The sequence below is a fragment of the Apium graveolens genome, chromosome 7 (genome assembly GCF_009905375.1).
Source record: "Apium graveolens cultivar Ventura chromosome 7, ASM990537v1, whole genome shotgun sequence".
Lineage (NCBI taxonomy): Eukaryota > Viridiplantae > Streptophyta > Magnoliopsida > Apiales > Apiaceae > Apium > Apium graveolens.
The window spans coordinates 10,752,446-10,770,353 of record NC_133653.1 but is presented as its reverse complement, the minus strand read 5'-3'; the positions used below and the strand labels follow the sequence as shown (position 1 = coordinate 10,770,353).

The following is a 17,908-nucleotide window of genomic DNA, read 5'->3' as shown; positions in this document are numbered from 1 at the left end:
GAAAAATCGGTTTTTTAATCGGGATTTTCAAAAAGCCCAGATTTTAATCCGGGGCGAACCAGACTTTTATCCGAGCTTTTTTATATTTGGACTTGTATCCGGTCTTTTTTAGATCCGGACTTTTATCTGGGTTTTGCAGGTTTCGGGTCGGGCCGAATTTTTGAGAAAAAAGAAGTCTATTTAATGCCCGCGGGTCAGACCGAACCGGGCCTGGCTTTTCTCGGAACGGAATTTTCAGTTTTTTTTGGAATCGGATCGGATCTTAGGATTTGGAATTTTGAACATCGGGTAATAATAATTAACAAAAGTGTGAATATATAAGCGCAGTAGAAGCAGGTGCTTTGTTCCGATCACATGGCGTACCCTTCTCCCCCAATTCATTTCTCCGTCCCTCCTGACCCAGGTATATACACACAAATTATCCTGTCTATATTTTTTCACACCTTATTCTAATTACATGTTTTTTTGTATATTTTCAGTTAATTTCAATTCTAATTAATAATTAATTGCAATATTGATTGATTAATTGATTACTCGTATTGTTTCATCACTGTATTGAATCTGCATATTACATACCTTCTATGTGTGTGTGGCAATTTGGAATTAGGGTTTGGTTTGATGTTTATTTGAACTAATTAGGGTTTGAGGTGTTTGGGTGAATTAATTTGAATTATCGATTATCGAGTTTCGAACTTTTCGAATTGGTTATTGATCGTAGAAATGGATCGGACTTCGTTACTAATTACTGCTTCAGTATAATCAGTCTTAGTCGTAATAATTAATAACCTCGTTTACGGGGATTTTCGAATTTATTTAAATTTGTTTTGTGGTACAGGATTGTATGTTAGTATAGTAGCTACGGTAATGTGATTATATTTTGAAAAATTATTGTGAGTTTGTTTGAAAGGGCGCGTAGGATGTATTTAAATGAGAAGTGAATGTAACTTGAAATATTGTGGGAGTTAAAATTTGTCAATGGATGCTAAGATATCTGTTTCTCTTGTAAATAATGTCGAATATGTATGACTAGCAGAGTTATTGGTGTATAAGTAAAAGGGAAACGCCAATGGATGCTAAGGTATCTGTGTTATCTTGTAAGAACCATTTAAATGTTAGAAATTCGATATTAGGTGTTGCTTTTAAGTAATTATATATTGGTTTTCTTACGACCTTGGGTCTATTGTTTTTAAAACTTACTTATATTACAGGCGGGGGACCCCTTTTTAACAGTGGCAGCCTACCTCCGGTTCCCATTTATATTGTAACTCATGCATCTCAACTTCCAAATGAATTTCTGCACCCTTCCCCAGATAGGCAATTGGTGATTGGTCTTGATTGCGAGGGTGTTGACCTTTGCCGCTCTGGAACCCTTTGTATAATGCAGGTAAATTAATAGTTAGCGCATGTGTATAAACTACTGAATACACATCTTAACAAGTCCTTGTGCTCTTCATTATATGGTTTATGTCATCGGGTTGGTATGATTTTTTTATGCAAATTTAAGGAATTTTGATGTTAAAAGTTTTTTTCAGGAATGCCATTCTAGGTTCCTGTAGTTAATTTTGTGTCTTACCATATTTGTATAGGCCATATACAGGGTGCTCCTATGTTTAATGTCTCAAGTGTTTGTATTCGACTTGTAGCTCTTATTCGAATATTTTCCATATATTATGGAGAAATATTTTTTTCAGAATACCTTATGGAAGGTTATTTCTTTTGGTAATAGTTGGAGTAATCCTTTTGTTTGTATCTAGAAATACCTTGCGGAAGGATATTTCTTTTGGTACTATTTTTTGGTCAAAGATGCGCGGCACATCTCAGGTATCAAAGGTGTAAAGAGTCATTCAAAAGAACTGAAAACATTGAACTTCCTGGACAATGTGTCTCTCAGTTTACAACTGGCATTTTGAGATGTTTCTAAATGTGGTAAAACTGACATTGCCTTTCAGTCCATAAAGTTTGTGGATGCTGTAGAGGGGGAATGCAATACTTTGAAATATTGAAGGCACGCTTTGCAAATATTGTATTTGTTGTTCTGTTAGGTATATGGTTGTAAGAGAATTTTAAATTTCCATTGTATTCCTGTTCATTTCTACGGGCAGGATTGTGTTTTACCTTTCTGTAAGGTTCAGGATTCTGGGTATTAGGCGAGAGCAATTTTGACAATTATCTAAATATTTTGTATTTAATGGGAATGTCTCCTTTGCAGCTTGCTTTTCCAGATGCTATATATCTTGTTGATGCTATTCAGGGGGGAGAGGCGCTTATTATAGCTTGTAAGCCTGCACTTGAGTCTGTTAACATCACTAAAGTTATTCACGATTGCAAACGAGATAGTGAGGTCTCTAATGGTTATACATGTCTCTCAAACTTTAGACCATGTAATTGATGCTACAATACTTAATGCCTTGGATAATTCTAATTTTGCAGGCCCTTTACTTTCAGTTTGGCATCAAATTGCACAATGTTGTGGATACCCAGGTATGAGACCTTTTTTTGGTTTGCAGAAGTGGGTATTGTCTTGTTTACCGTGTTCTTTCTTTTTCGAACTGATGTGCATTTTCTTACTTTTGATAATGCTAACAAGTTGCTGGTCATAAGTATAATGCACAATGTATTCATGATAGGTGCAAAAAGGAAAAGGGGGGAATGGAATTGTATTTTCATCCTTGTTGGCCTCAAGTGTAGGGTTGAGGAAATAGGAGGGAGTGCCTTACATGATTGTGTCTGAATACTCATTTTTTATTAATTTCTCGCTCCTAGCATACTACTACATTATTTCGCATAGTTTGCGTGAGCTATTGTTATTTTTAGCCTTCTAATGAGTTGTTTCAGTACATAATTCAGTGATTCAGGTTTTATCTGGTACTCTTTACTTATTTATTTTTTACCGAATTACTTGCATTTGTTTGAAGTTCAGAGGTGGTATCAACTTTGGTATACATTTCATTAGTTCTTCATTCTTTTTTGTCATCTTGGGTATTAGTTTATTAGACAGAGACAATGTTTGGCAGTTTGGACCTAATATATTCTTTTTGTTAACAAAAAGTACTCTCAAGTAGCCTTTTAGGTGGCCGAGTCACAAGCAATTGCATTCTTTTATTTTGTACTTGTTTCTTCATTTTCAATTTACCTCATTACCTGTATAGTGGACAGTAATATTGGGTTTCCAGTTCATTAAGTATTGCATAGTAAAGTGGATTAACATATAGGCATTACAAAGTAACATCTTTAATTTGTATCAGATTGCTTATTCTTTGATTGAAGAGCAAGAAGGTCGTACAAGAGCGCCAGACGACTACATATCATTTGTTGGGCTCCTTGCAGATCCACGCTATTGTGGTACTAGTTTTAGCATTCATGTAATATTTGTTATTTTATCGATTGCATTAAGGTCGAGATGGTGAATGGTTGTTAGTTAAGGTCTCTCCCCCCTCTTTCTCTTTCATTTCTAAATGTTGTGATCCATTAATCCCTATATTTTGCATTTGATAGACCTACGTATCCATGTCGCCCATTCATGTACGTTAGTACTTCTGTCTTATGAAAATTATAAATTATGTACCTTCTGGTGGCAAATCTGGCTCGTTAGGCTTGTCTTGACACTTTTACTTGCAAGTAATTTTATGAACCTTTTAAAAGTTATTATGTGTCTCTTTGGTAATATATAAATAGTAAGTATATAAAATTTAAAAATGATGTAAACAAATCCTTAGTTACTTTTAACTTTTTCAATTAGAAGGCGGTTGTAACCAATACAATGAAGCAAGTAATATTGCTTTGTTAATTTCATTTCTTTAAGTATTTACCAACTTGCAAATATTAAAAGTAACAGAAGCGTTATGTAATTTGATATATTCTAGATTTATAGTTTTGGATTTCAATACAGGTGTTTCTTATCTGGAGAAGGAAGAAGTCCGCTACCTTCTTAGGCAGGTTCGTCCTGTCTTTTAGTAATTTAATACTTCTTGATATTTGAAATTAAGATAAACTTCTGATATTTGCATATAGGGTATACAATAATGGTAAAGGTTATTTTCGGTTTGACTGAATTTCTTGGTGATCAGAATCACTATGTTCCTTTAGTAACTTAGATGCCCTTGCATCATTGTGGTGACAATTTTAAAGAACTTACGAGATTTCTTATCCTCAGCCTGCTTCGTGCGATGTGCAATTTGAACTCTCCTATTCGTGTACATTATGTAAATATATTTTCTGGGCAACATTTAATAGTTCTATTGAATTTATTGTTTCTTAATCTTAAAGGTGTGTTTTCCTTTAATAATGGCCTGAAATTATGCATCATACTTGTGAAGTGCATTGTTAGGTACTTAGGTCTGGGCCCGTTGCCCTTCAACCCGTTGCCCTTCAACTCCTTGGTCCAAATCTCATTTTGTATTCTATTTTTCTTTGTTAAATCACTTGAGTTTAATTTTAATATGTTAAGTGCTCAATATATTTAAAAAGATGAGAATACCCTTTATTTTCACTCATGTGTAGGATACATGTTTTTTTTAGGCAAAAGGTTTTATTAAAATGATGTGAAGTATTAATGTTTATTTTACTAAAATACAGGTTTTAGAGTTTAACAGTGTAAACACACACATTCTTTAGTGTTGAAATTATACTTATGCCTATTTGCTGTTATGTATATTAGTACCGTCTGCAACGTCTAAGAGTAATATACGCATTTACATTAAATTACTAATATCTTTGAGCCATTTGTGTAAAATTACATGTTCTGATTCATCCATGATACATTCAGGACCCCAACTTTTGGATCTACAGGCCCCTGTCCGAACAGATGGTTCGTGCTGCTGCAGATGATGTCCGTTTTCTTCTTAGCATCTATCACAAGATGGTAGAGAAATTGAATCAGAGATCCTTGTGGTATCTTTCCGTTCGTGGTGCACTTTATTGTCGATGTTTTTGCATAAGTGATAACAATTATGCGGACTGGCCTCCTCTCCCTCAAATTCCAGGTTAGCTATATGTCTATTTTGTTGAGCCTCTTGTATTGTTTTTTAAAAAAATGGAACACATTAACTCGGTGATTTTTTAAATGCATTTTGCTTCAAGGATCCTTGTCTGTTATGCTTAGCACACTTAAATGTTAACTCCAAACTGTCAAAACCATGAGAAAATGAAAATGTTTTGTACTGTCTATGTGTTTTTACCTTTTCCACACTAAATCGTGTCCAATTTACTACTGTGTCATAGAAATGAGTTCAATACAGTCGCTTCATTGCAAATTTTTTCTCAAATAATGTGATACAATATGCTAGTGTCTTCCAACTCAGTTATATAAGTTGGCAAATTGATGAGGAAAGAGTAGCTGAATTGTCATTATAATCAGGAAGTGAAAGGTTTGCAGCTGACAATTGTCCGACCTGAGTTTCTGACCTTCACCTTCAACCCCTCCCCCCTTTTCTCCATCCCCCAGCCTTATTGTGCAACCAGCTATATTTTTGTTCATTGTTAACCAAGTGCGCTGATAAAATAATGAGCAAACTAGTTATGTCTTAATTTATTGTAATCATAATTCGAAAGTGTGTTCCACACATTCAATATTACTGATGGGAATTGGTGAATTATCTATAAAGCAAGAATGTGTAGCTATTGTATTATTGCATTTTCATTCTTGTTAGTTAAAATGAAAGCTTTGTAGGTGATAGTCCTATTATCACAAGATTATGTGTTGTTTGGAACCATGCCATTGACATACATGCAGATATCCTTGAGGAACAAGGGAGTGCAATTCATATCTTTCATCTTCCTGGGACACTGATATAGTAATGAATTCATCTTTGCAGCTAACCTCGTCGCAGATAATTCAGAAAATGCTTCTCTAGAAGAAGAAATCTTGTCAGTACTTGATGTCCCCCCTGGGAAAATGGGATGTGTGATCGGAAGAAAAGGGGCGTCGATCTTGTCCATCAAAGAGTCTTGCAAGTACTTTTCTTTCCAAATTTACTGACTTGTTATTTTGTTCATTTAGGTGTAAAAACTTGTTTTGTTTCTCCTATTATTCGAACAACTTTCTTTTAAACTAGAATGTTTTGCATCTTTGCAGTGCTGAAATTTTCATTGGAGGTGCAAAGGGTCCACCTGACAAGGTCAGTCTTTCCTTTCATACATTCAAGTAAACAAGTAAAACATCTCCACATTTGTTTATAAAGCTCAATCTTAAGGTTCCCTTTTAATTATTTGAGTATCAAGACTTCTTGGGTACATAAGATATCACATTGAAATTCTGTACTTGTTAACTTTTTTATTTGTTCCAATTTCGAGTTGTTCTAGATTTAAATTTCATTTTAAAGATGTTTTCCGTACATAATATATATTTTCATATTTTTGGAGTACGTAATATTTAGTTAATCTTTAAAAAAAAGCTCAACTCCCTTATGAGGTTCCACTTTTACACTCCTGCTGTTAATTAATTTTTGTCTTGGTTGAAATACGTTTTTCAAAACTATTATCAATGTTGAGATATTTGTACTGTTTCTACTTAAAACCTCAGCATGGTCTTTAACTTTTTTGGTTTTGTCTTGGTTGGGAAAACATTTTTTGGAAACTATAATTAATGTTTCTACATATGTGTGTAGGATGCCTATAGTTCATAATTGTCCCAGTACTGAAATATTATAATTCTGGAGTTCGGGTTGACGTTTCATGCTTGACAGCAAAATTGCTGCCTGTATCATTGAAACTAATGGCTATGTTCCTAAATAATTGTTGTGCAGGTGTTTATAATCGGCCGAGTGAAGCAGGTGAGGAAAGCAGAAGCTATGTTGAGGGGCAAGATGCTAGAAATATATTAAGACCTTGTGTAAATTGGCCCTTTAGTTCCCCTATTTCCGTTGTCAACAACAATAAGCTCAACTAGATTTGGTATGCAGTTAATGTGCGGACTTAAGATCACATGTCCTTGTGTACATATTGTCTCAGTTCTCTTGAAGCAACCTGTTTCTATCAGAAAAGAAAATTAACATTTGTGTCCTGTATTTTTTTTTTATGATTTTAGAAACATAAACACCTTGTTCCGGAGTTTTTTAGGTGAAGAAAAGAAAAGAAAGGGAGTAAATATGAGAGAAATTAAAAGAAAATATTTGGTGCGTAATTTGCTTTCTTATGTTCCTGAAGAAAAGAGAAGTGAGGATTTTAATTTGTAACATTAAGTATATTTGTTAATACTTTTGGAAAGAAAAATTTTGGGAGAAATTGATCCACATTTAATCTCCGTTTTTCTTCTTTTTTTCCCATAAAAATCAATTGGCATTTTGTAACCTATTTCGATTCAGGTTTATATTTCGTTTTCTTACAAATTGCATCTTTAATTTTGAATTTCGCTTTGTTTTGCACCTCTAGACCGTTTTTAACTTTTATATCATAGGTAAAATCGGGAAATTTCTGGTTTCCAAGATCACCAGATCTTTTGATTTCTCGGACCATATCTACAAATAAAAATCAATGAATCGATTACAAATCACAAGCAAAAGCTACCTGGAGTATCAAATTTCATGAAAAATGCTCGGAAATCAAACTCCCAATTCGAAGTAATAATCTTATAATCGAGTTTAATTTTTAATTTTTTTACCTCTTTTAATAATTTTGAGGTTAGAATCTGTTAGGGCTTGATTGAAGATTCATTTGGTTACTAGAATTTGCAATTTTAGCTCAATAACATCTTCAAAACAGGTTCTTGATCTTTGGAATTTGAAATTACGAGATGTATTATGTTACAACCTAAACTTGAATATTTTTTTTTTATTTTATCCCTGGTGAAATTAATAATTTCAACAGAATTTTGTTCCAGGGATACATAACGAAGTGAAATTCAAAATTAAAGATGCAACTTGTCAGAAAACATAGAAATGAATTAAAAAGGACCAATTACTCAAAAATCGCCCGTACAAGTAAATATGTACTTGTTCCCTGCTCCACTGAAATAAACTCAGGGGAACAGAGCATAAGGTGGTGTGGTGAATTGATCTATTTTCTCGAATGCTAGTAATTGATATCTGGATAAAAAAAAATTGGTTTTTGCTTCCATTAAAAGTTGGATACGATGCACTCTATTATTCCAAACTCATTCAGTTTTTTCACCAATATATGCAGGGTCATATTTTCACTCCCTATCAAAATAGTAGATTTTAAAAAATAAAATAAAATTGAGATTGGTTGTTCAATTCAAATTTTAATATAGTTTTTTTAAATGACTTTTCAACATTATCCACTTGTTTATATTTTCAAGACTGTCATTTTACATTTAGGGAATCGACTCTATTTCTCATATTTTGATATATATTTTTTTTAAATTGTGATATATATTATATAAGAAAATATTGTCATAAATGAAAGTTCTCTGTTAACATTAAATTTGTAGATATTCGTAATTTTTGAAAGTGTACGTGCTATTTGAAATGGTGTATATGGAATCGAAAGTTGAAGGCCTTATTTTAAACAAATGCAGCTATTGACCACTTTGTTCTTTATCATTTTTATCAACTTGCTTTAGCAATTATTTATGTTTTAGTGCTTATTTGGTATATATTGGGAATTAACTTCCCATTATAAGTCATATTTCCTACATTTTAAAGTTTTTGGGTTTTAAAGTTTTTGGGAAATGAAATTTTCTGTTTGGTTAACATGCAGGAACTTGTAATTACAAAATATATATACACATATATATATAGTTATAAATAAATGTGTCTATACCTATTTTTTAGGATGGGAAGTGTAGATAATCAGGGGGAGTGGGTAAGTAACTTCCTGTATTATACATGTATTTTAACTTTTTAGGTATTTCTACTTCCTTTTGACAACCAAGTGTATCATAAATAAATTCCTAAGAAGTTCAAATTCCCGGATAAAAGTCTGCGTACCAAACAACGTGGATCAGTTTATTTGCATCTCACACCCAAATTTGTCTGAGTTCTCCATGTAATAACATGAACTAGTCAAGATTATAAACACGATATTAAAATTATTATCATGGTTTACTTTCTTGTAAAAAAAAGGTTCAATTTCTTGATAAATAAATAGAAGATTATTTTTGAAATTTACAAAACTTAATCTCTAATTTATAATCGGACAGTTAAAATCCTATCACAGAATTAGAATAAAAGTGTACATGTTTGATATTAAATATGGTAAAACAATCCAATTTAACAAAAAAAAATAGAATAATAATAATAATGCAAAGGTACAAAGCTAGTTACATACACATAGTTGTTGCATTTCGGATTTTGGAACCAGAACCAGGAACTAGGAACGAACGAGAACAGTAAATGTGCAATTTACAGGTAAGTATAAAAAAATTCAGGTAGATTCACTGCACTGTGTGGCTGCAACAGCCAGTTGGATGAACGTTTATTACAAAAACCAAAAGTTCACTCGTACTTTGATCTTACAACTTTTTCAAGAATCACATCAATATTACACATTACAAAACATTTTTAAAGGTAGCCAACGCATCATCAAATTAACCGCAGTTCTTACATGAGCATCATAGACATGTTTTTGGCACAAAACCTGTGATTTTAACAAAATATTTAAGTAACCTAATTGAAGATTTTACTTTTGGAAACCACCAAATTGGTAATCTTGGCCACTGGGACTTGAGAAAAAGTCATCTCCACCGGTTGATGTGAAACCAGATATACCAAGACCAGAACCTGAACCCATAGCTCTACCCATGTGGTATGCAGGTGGCGTTGCCTTTGCATTTTCATCTAATTCTGTCAGGCCACCCACAACGCCGACATCTGCTAAATTCACTTTCTTGGCTGTTGACATATTTAAAGACAACAAAGAGAAAAATAGTTAGCAGAGTAAGATCCAGGACCTCTAGTCAGTTTATCAGGAATACATGGTCACAAAAGGTTTCACATTCCACACTCAATGCAGTTAAGTATTATCCTCCTCATTCAAGGTGATAACGTACATTGGTATAATATCAATAAATAATTCAAGGTATTATGAAGATAAGTGGGTATGACACGGGCTCACCACAGTTAGAGCATCATGCAACATCTTAAATACGCAATCAGGGATTTCATGTGAGGAGATAATCCTCAATATTTGTTGGTAGTGGTACCTTTGTGGACAGATTACATGTTACAAATGAAGAACATAATCAAGAATAACTCAAAGGTACCTTGAACCATAAATTTCATGGGTGCAGGGACTCAGCATTTAAGAGTAACACACAAATTTCCCATATTCCCAATTTCCTAAACTTTCCAAATGATATTGTTCATTACCAACAAACTAAATGGAGTTTAATGGTAATGTCTATCTGTACATTCGTGAAATAAAATCAATAGTAACTTTTTAAAAAAAGTTGTCTACGGGCTTTACATTACATTGTGGACTCAATTACAAGAGAGTGTCAGGGTGAAGTGTCCGTCTCCGACGTGAAGGATCAAACACAGATCACATATAGCACAACCATGTCGTGTCATGTTAGAAACGACAAGAGTTGATGGCAAAACTTAAAGACTCTGGGTAATGCAGGCCTCCATAAAATATAATCCACTCAGGTTTAAAACTAACTGACAAGGGGCTGATCAACTGCCCACATCAATTACTATGATTGCAGAGGGAGGCAAATTAGCTGCTTTGAGTAATAACAAGTATATCACATTTATATATCCATATGCAGCAAGGATAATGGACTTGGGTGTTTAATGCATTATGTACAATACAATGCAGGTCATTTATGGATAAAGCATGTCTAATCTCAATCTCATAACATAAACAAATATATTCAGGTACTTTATATCTTGGATTTCATTTCAGAAGCAGAGATGTAACCCTGAGTAACGCGATATTTTCGAAATAATCTTTCATTATCATGTGCAAGATGGTTAAAACTATATAACTAGGAGAGAAAGACTTACGTGCACTTATATTAAGATCAATCAATCCACGACTTAAAGAATCTGCCCATATTCCAGATTTAACTTGAAAACCTCCAGCCTTCGTTGGAGTTTGAGTCTTTTCATTTCTGATGCTAGGACTGACGTCAGAAGGACTTTTCGGGAGCGACTCTTTAGGTGATGAATCAGTCTGGGAAGTAAATGAACCAAAGAAATCCGAGCTATCATAATTGTTCATTGGGACAGCAGCAAATGGATCAACTGCTTTGGTCACCGTTTGCTCAGATTGTAGAGGTTTGACCTCATGTTGCGAGTCAAAGGGTTCATCTAATTTTGTTGTCACTGGATCAGGAGCAGCGAAAAAGTCTACTGTTGAGGAAGCAGGCGGGGATGCAAATAGATCAACATTAGCCTGCACCAAGTGACACAGACATTATAAAATTAAATTGCAGAAAGTAGAGTAAAGCGTTTAAGTTCATTAATGAACATTCCCTATACTCGAGCATTAATAAAATATAAAAATAAACTTTTTTGAAAGGTTAACAAAATCAATCACATTAAAGAAAAACATGATCATGGACATGATAGAACCAGTACAAAACAAGTGTCCATCAAATAAGATTTTTAAGCTCGCATATATAGCTATTACTCTGAAAGCAGCTCATGATGTAAAGAAGACAGGTGACTATTCACCACTAACCACATCTACAGTGTCTCAAGCCACAGATACGTTACCAGATACTGAATTGGCATTATTAATGCTCTTTTAGATTGTGATTTGCACAAATTAAATTTAGATGGACTAGAAATTGGTATTTTTTGACAACCCATTCAAGTATTTAGATCTGTTTGTAGTCTTTTATCATCAATACTAACTACCAGATATAATGTAATAGGTGACTGACAACGTGTAGCCATGAAAATTTCTCTTCTCCCAGTAATGACCAAAAAGTGAAAGTTGTGCATCTTTTATTGCCCGGCATGCATCTACCGGCTAGAATAGGGAATATTCTTGTTATATTATGCTCACAAGCCCAAACCAAATTCTCTAAATCCTAAACAAACATTTCAATACTTTCCTTAAGGTAAGAAAATATCATGCAATTACAGCTTCCTAGATACGTAGTTATCTACATAAATAATAGTATTTAATAGTATCTACAAGGACTAACAGGAAATTCACTTGACCTAGTTAGTAATTTCAAATTCACATACAAATTTAATTAGTAATTTCAATTTTAAGAACATCTATAGTTAGTAGTTTCAATTTTAAGTACATCTTCGGTTAGTAGTGTAAATTTTAAGTACATCCTCAGTCCTCGAAGGCTTGAACCCTGTTAAAATTTCTATTTAAATCTTGCTATGGAGATCATATTGTTGAGTAACCAGTTCATCTAAAACCTTAAGGTGTTAGAGGAAGGCCCCAATAGGGTCATATATTTAACACTCCCCCTCACTCGAAAGCCCATTTATGGGTCGAAGAGTGGAACATCGACGCCCATCTTTGGAACATTAATTGCCTTTAGTGTCCACAATAAATTGTGAGAATGTTAGGGTGGCTGGATTTGAACCTTAGTTCTCCCGCCAGCCTAAGCTCAGCCATCGATGAATTTGTATAAATCATATCCAAGAAGTGTTGCCTCTAGTTGAGTTTTCCATGAGATATAGTTAGTGGATGTGAGTTTGATTATGTGACAAAGAGAAATGAGGATGAAGGGTTTTGTAGGATCAGAATTGTTGGGAATAGTGGATTGGGAATCGGCAGAAGCCATTGATAGTATAGAAGAGAAGAAGCAGATGAAAAAAAATGGATCTAAGCTCTGATACCATGTTGAGTAACCAGCTCATCTAAAACCTTAAGGTGTTAGAGGAAGGCCCCAATAGGGTAGAGCCTATTTCTCCTTTTCGATGGTTGCCCCAAGCTGGGGTCATCAACATCGTGATAGAGCTCATTCATACTTCTTTCCTAAATAAGGACAAAGATTTTTAGGAAACAAATTCTTGTAACAAAACATAAAAGCAAAATCCGTAAGCTTGTAAGTCCAAGCAGTTTGGAAAGCTAAAACAAACGATAACTATGTATGGATGTCAGCAGTAGATGCCTCCCTCCCAATGAAAGTCTAGCATAAGAGCATATTTATTCATATATAACGAGAAGGGAAACATCTACAATGTTTGAGTCATTTGATAGTTGATAAAGTACTTCAAGACAAGTATATGACCAAAGTCCCAAAACTTACCACTGGTTCTACATTGGATGGTGCTGATACAAAATCTGCATCTGCAAACAAATCAACGTCTGCTGAAGGGTTACTCACACTATGATTTTCAGTGGGAACAGTTGCTGGTGCATCTAGGAGTCCAAACAAATCCAATTCATTAGTGCTTCCAGCAGCAGACTCTGCAAAAGTGTAAAAGCGCGTGAGGAAGAGTAAAGACCGTGTATTTAACTAGAAAGATAGATTCTGTAACATCACAGCTTAGCAAATATTGACCCCCGTTTAAAAAGAAGTTATAAAATACAAATTCTAGGTATAATTTTCTCAAGGAACGTAACAATTAAAGGAACAAATGTGAAAAAGTTTATTCCACTCAGATTTTTCCAGAGTTTCATGTTGTATTTCAGTGACACTAGTTTGAGACATATATTCCCTTTCAAACATCATCATGCATGAACCTCCACAAGGGATGAACTTAACAGTTTAGCATCCACAATAAGCACACAACTGAGACGGTTCTTAAGAGGAATAGACATAAAATTATTAAAAATGTGTTGCATATCGGAAACTGACAAAGAAAATGGTAGAATTTTAATTCTGTATGGTGAATGCAGCAAGATACATACTAGAGGTAGTTCCACGAGGATCAAAATCATCAAAAGTATCCTCATATTTATTAGAAGGCACAGTAGAGCTTTGTGAGGGAGTTGATCCATGCTTATCACTCACATTCTTTACTGGCTTTGATGCAGCAGAAGTGCCCTGAATCCTGGAGAGCAATATTAAGTTTTAGAGAAAAGAATATGCAAAACATTATAGGCAAAGAGACATGAATATCTGTAGTAAATTACTAAATCGCAACAGGTCTATATGTTCTGCCCCTGCTGACATCAAGAACTAGCTAATCACATTCATATCATTATATTGAACAGGAAATGCTGAAAATTATAAAATATAAATTCACAATCCCAAGTCTGGATTATGATTCTCTCTCATTTGATAGTAGTGTAATCGTCCATTGAAACATCAGATTTCACAGGCAAATATTCTAGGGTTACTCGTATCGTTTTATATATTAATCTCAACAAGTTAAGAGTGTCAGAACAAAAGCAGAAATCAGGGTAATATTCTTAAAAACCAGAAAGGAAACTAGGGCAATAAGGAAGATATAAGCAATAATAGCATAAACTTCCATACAAGTGATGAATCGCTTATAATTTCCTATGAGCAAGACCATGTGTTTTCTCTACGTGATACAATGACTGACTTCAGGTTTTACAAACACCAGATATTGTATATATGTAATCAGCCTCTCTCTCTCTCAAACACACACACCCAGTCATCCACGCCGAATACCTAGCATGTATGGCCATATGAGGGTAATACAGACCTGTCCTCGCGAGAGGTTCCCTTCTTGAATGTATTATCATGATTATCACCAGTTACCCCTCGTCGAGTCTTACTGGTACTCTTCTGGAAACTATCTTCACCAAATCGGTCCCTGTCTTTATAGCTATCACTAAACGCGTCAGCATCTCTGGAATTACCAAAGCCTCCATAACGATCTCCACCCCTAAAACTACTGCTACTGCTACCCGAGGAGGCTGAACCAGACTTGTATGTTATTCCAGTTGAAGAAAGTCCGAAGTACCTACCAGTGCATGGACTAAGTTTAGAGACTTCAAAAATATATAAGTTCAGCTCATAATTCAATAATACTAATACTTACTTATCACGGGTTGCAGAGGCTTTATCTCTTACTTCTTGAATCTTTTCTTTGTTATTTAAAAGAGCCACTATGTTCTCTACCTTCTTCCGCACATTAATTCCCATATCCTTCCCATTTGGTTCAACATATTCAAAACTGGACAGGGCCTTCATAAAATATACACATGTTCAGTTGTAAATATACACCCACATGTATACATAGTGACACAAGAGACGTGAATAGACAAAACCGTTTGCAAGAATTTGGATAGGCTTATATCGTTGAGCCACATACATACCGAGATCTGAAAAGTATGCTCTATAATGTCATCCACTGCTCGCTCAGATCCATTAGCCACCAAATACTCTATTACTGCTAATGACTAGCACACGGAAGTTTCATAAATTAGAGATATAAAACCAATAACTAGCACACGTGCAAAATAAAAGGTCGCATACATCTGGAGGCTTCTTTCATATGAAGGTACGTACATATATAGTAACATGTGAATGACAAATCAAAAAAGATACCTTGTAAACAAATCTCCAGTTGCGGCCAGTTTCAGTCAATCTTGTCCAGAGAACGTTCATGACCATCTGACACTCTGAGCTGGAAGAATCCAATCGATCACATATATATTAAAATTTAAAATGCATCTTTCAATAACCAGAAAAGATAGAGTTCAGCGAATAATGCAAGTTAATAGAATAGATAAATTTAGGACGTACAATTTTTTTGTAGCTTGTGCGATCTCTGCCAATACAGTACCATGAGGTCCCCAAGGCTCATCATCAGTTGCATCTAGTACCTATACAAGAAAGAAAGATTAAATTCCAAAAAGCAGTTCACAATCACTTATAAATACTACCCCCAAGTTTAAGCACAACACTGTAACATTGTACCATATCTAATTAATCAATAAGATTTAAGAAAACGAACATCACCTTCACCACAATCAATATGCATTTCTACACATTATTTAGGAAAAAAAACACAATAACACTTTTTCAATTACAAGAAGTAATCGTATAGATCAAGAAACGTTCAATCTGTTCTTACTCTAAAGTGTGCATTATATATGAAAGCGAGTATTTAAAAAATCGTGCAAGTTTAAACCTTTTGCTTGATCAATAAGCAGCTCTTTTATTATATTTTAACAGAAAACGCAACATCATGTAGATCAACAACATTCAAGCAGCTCTTACTAGACAATGACATTAAAACATATCGACATACACAAATGCACATTAACCGCAGCAACAAATAAAAAAAGTAAAAGTTTGAACCTTTTGTTTATTCCTATATTTTAACAGAAAAGGCAACATTGCATAAATCAACAATATTCAAGCTGCTCTTACTAGACAGTGATATACAAACATATCGACGTTCACAAATGCTCATTAACCGCGACAACGAATTAAAAAAAAAATTGTACTAGTTTCGACCTTTTGTTCGATTTCCGGAACCTTGAGAACTTTCAAATTCACCTCCCTCTTACTGCACAATTCAAACACACGAATTCACAATCACATAATTAATCATCAATATTTTCATAAAAACACACATATTATGTAAATTGAGAGATTGAGACTCACATTTCGCGAACAGTTTGATCAAACACCTTCATGAAATCCATAGCTAAATCTGCAAAAATCACACAAATGTGAGAATTGATCTGATCAATTACATACAGATCTGTGAAATAACAACGCGAACATTTAATTTGATCGAGTGTTGATTAAAAGTACCTTTTTGTGGATCAAAAATAAAAGCTGACAGAAGAATAAAATTTATAAATATTTGTGTAAAATGTATAGGAGAGATAGATCTGAAGGAAGGGGATAGATGAATAAAAAATGAGGTGGGCGGAATCAGGCGATTTGCTGGCCTTTTGGTGATGCCAATTGCGCCGATATATATATTTATTATTTTAATTTCTTTCAATGCAAATTTTTAAACTGAGGAAAAAATCAATTAGGATATTGGTATCCGTGCAATTGTCAGATTTTATTTCAAATACAAATAATATCGTTTTTCTCGAATGCGGATATTTCAGATTATAAAAGATACACAGTGTAATCTAATAAAATTAAATTTAAATTATATATATATATAGGCCTTTACTCCGCGGAGAACATCTTATATGGAGAACCATTATTTTTATCATAGAATCTCATCATAAATTGTAAATTTTTATTTTAAAAAATATTAAATTCGATACTAATCTAGAATATAAATATAATAAAAAAATTAACAATTAAAATTTGATAAAATTACTTGATTTTAAATTTAACTCTACAGTTGAATAATTTTTAATAAGTGTGATTTTACTGTGATTCTCCTATAGAACCAATTTAAACTTTTTCAATCATTTTTTAAATAAAAAATTGTGTAGCTTCGATTCTCAACTTGATAATTAAAATTTTTAACTGTATATAATGAAAAATAAAATAAATTATATATTATATATTTTTTAAATAATGGTTCTCCACGATTCTGTACATAAGAGGGTATTTCATGGAGTGTTACCCTATATATATATTTTTTAAATATTATAATTTACATATATATATATATTTAATTTCAGATTCGGATCTCAATAATATTCGCTTTTTTCGATTACGAATGCGGATTTTTCGGACGGATATTGAATTTTTTTAAAAAAATTGACATTCATAAACAAATATATTTGTGAAAAAATTTGGTGCTCCCAAAATTTATTTTATTGACAAAACTTTTAAACTCTCAAATAAAAGCCTATTATAACATATGACATGCGGTAATCAGCTTTAATTAGTAAAAGTACTATTGGGGAAGGAATTAAACATGTAATTGATGTAAATGATTAATTGTTATTACCCGGAACAATTTCATGTTACTTTTACATAAAATTATTATTATATATATGTAATTATTTATTATCTTTATTATACAAATATAATTATCATATATATATATGAATAATTATTTATATAGAGAAAGGTTTTATGAGAAACCAATTATTTTGAATAATCTAGTAAATCCTTTTCAACCACTGAATTTGTAAATGATCCCTAATTCAGATTATAACACGTTCTTCTACTCGACTGTAAAGACAA

At 33.3% G+C, this 17,908-nt stretch overlaps 2 protein-coding genes across 2 annotated transcripts; one reads left to right on the top strand and one right to left on the bottom strand.

The window, feature by feature from the left end:
• Positions 1–244: 244 nt before the first annotated feature.
• Positions 245–6,993, top strand: LOC141671575 (uncharacterized). Its single transcript, XM_074477855.1, has 10 exons — positions 245–403; positions 1,209–1,384; positions 2,210–2,341; positions 2,431–2,481; positions 3,246–3,342; positions 3,890–3,936; positions 4,766–4,982; positions 5,814–5,952; positions 6,074–6,116; positions 6,744–6,993. Exons 1-10 carry the CDS (start codon positions 355–357, stop codon positions 6,819–6,821), a joined length of 1,029 nt encoding a protein of 342 aa, XP_074333956.1. The 5' UTR covers positions 245–354; the 3' UTR covers positions 6,822–6,993.
• A 2,294-nt stretch (positions 6,994–9,287) lies between these two features.
• LOC141671591 (clathrin interactor EPSIN 1) lies at positions 9,288–16,716 on the bottom strand. The gene is made up of 12 exons (XM_074477873.1): positions 16,559–16,716; positions 16,406–16,454; positions 16,256–16,307; positions 15,539–15,618; positions 15,341–15,419; positions 15,109–15,192; positions 14,832–14,977; positions 14,493–14,753; positions 13,729–13,871; positions 13,124–13,284; positions 10,905–11,295; positions 9,288–9,788 (listed from the first exon to the last, which is right to left on the bottom strand). Exons 2-12 carry the CDS (start codon positions 16,444–16,446, stop codon positions 9,577–9,579), a joined length of 1,650 nt encoding a protein of 549 aa, XP_074333974.1. The 5' UTR covers positions 16,447–16,454; positions 16,559–16,716; the 3' UTR covers positions 9,288–9,576.
• Between the last annotated feature and the right edge of the window lie 1,192 nt (positions 16,717–17,908).